This window comes from Papilio xuthus, unplaced genomic scaffold, assembly GCF_000836235.2.
Source record: "Papilio xuthus unplaced genomic scaffold, Pxut_1.1 DF828498.1, whole genome shotgun sequence".
Classification (NCBI taxonomy): Eukaryota; Metazoa; Arthropoda; class Insecta; order Lepidoptera; family Papilionidae; genus Papilio; species Papilio xuthus.
Window position 1 is genome coordinate 1 of NW_013530151.1, and position 1140 is coordinate 1140.

Below are 1140 nucleotides of genomic sequence, written 5' to 3' on the forward strand. Positions count from 1 at the left end.
CGTGTGACGTATGAATCAGATTGTGTGGAGACGGAGGGCGTGGTGCTGTACAAGTCGATAATGCTGAGCAACAACGAGCGCACGCCGCAGGTCATCCGCAACGCCATGCTCAAGTTGAACCTCGACGGCGACCCCGACGCCTACACGCTTGCACAGGTCCTGCCAGATAGAGGTTAGTTAACTTCATACAATATAGCTAAATTTTAAGTTGATAAAATATAATTTTTCTCAATCTTGTTGATTAATTCAATAGTATTTTTTTTCTTTTATAGTTTTAAAAAAGTAATAACGAAAATGTAGGTAACTTGTACACTTTTTTGACAAATTAATGATATTTGTTTCAGAAATGGTGCTCCCTGCTAATGCGAATGTGTACTACGCAGTAAACACAGCATATAATCTCAATTTCATACTGCGTCCACGTAAATCACAGCAAGCAGAACCTGTAGCTAACGGCAAACCAAAAAACAAACGAAATTGAATACAAAAAACGAAGCAAAAGAAGCATGAATATTTCACAACAATCCTTTTCGACCGAAACAAGAATAACATTAGAGCGCAATGATACATCTTGTAAATTACATAAAGTGACATCAAATAATCTTAAGGCTCAGACTATGCTTCGTGCAAACAATATACCTTAATTAAGTGAACTTTGAAAGTTACGGAATATTCTTAATAATAGAGATTATTCCTAGTATTTTTCATAATATGTCGAGAGGTACTAATTTGTGTGTAAAAACCATCTCAATGAGTCGCCACAGTCTATGGATTTGAACTGTAGTGATATATTGTCGTCTCTTACACTCTCTTTGAATAAACAGAGACAACAATATGCGTCAATAAAAATTCGCGTATTTCATCGCTTTGTAAATCTAAATGTACCACCTTTAAGATATTAAATATTACCTATAGTGTGATATTATTCGAATATTAAATATTAAATGAATCTGTGTATATATTGAATGTAAATGTGTTATAAGAATCTCATGTAGTTTATGAATGTAACGTAGCCAAAGGCAAATTAACTATGTGCTAGGAAGGTGCTGTCTCGTGTTTGTAATCTGAATGTTTAAATAAAGCTTTAAAACTAAACATAACAAACCGAATTTCTTAAATGATCTTTCGAAGTGTCTACGA

The 1140-nt window shown here is 34.1% G+C and overlaps 1 protein-coding gene across 1 annotated transcript; it reads left to right on the top strand.

Moving 5' to 3' along the window:
- The first annotated feature begins 6 nt into the window (after positions 1-6).
- LOC106113170 (ral guanine nucleotide dissociation stimulator-like 1) lies at positions 7-491 on the top strand. Its single transcript, XM_013305903.1, has 2 exons — positions 7-172; positions 345-491. The coding sequence occupies exons 1-2, from the start codon at positions 61-63 to the stop codon at positions 479-481; spliced, it is 249 nt and encodes an 82-aa protein (XP_013161357.1). The 5' UTR covers positions 7-60; the 3' UTR covers positions 482-491.
- Positions 492-1140: the final 649 nt, after the last annotated feature.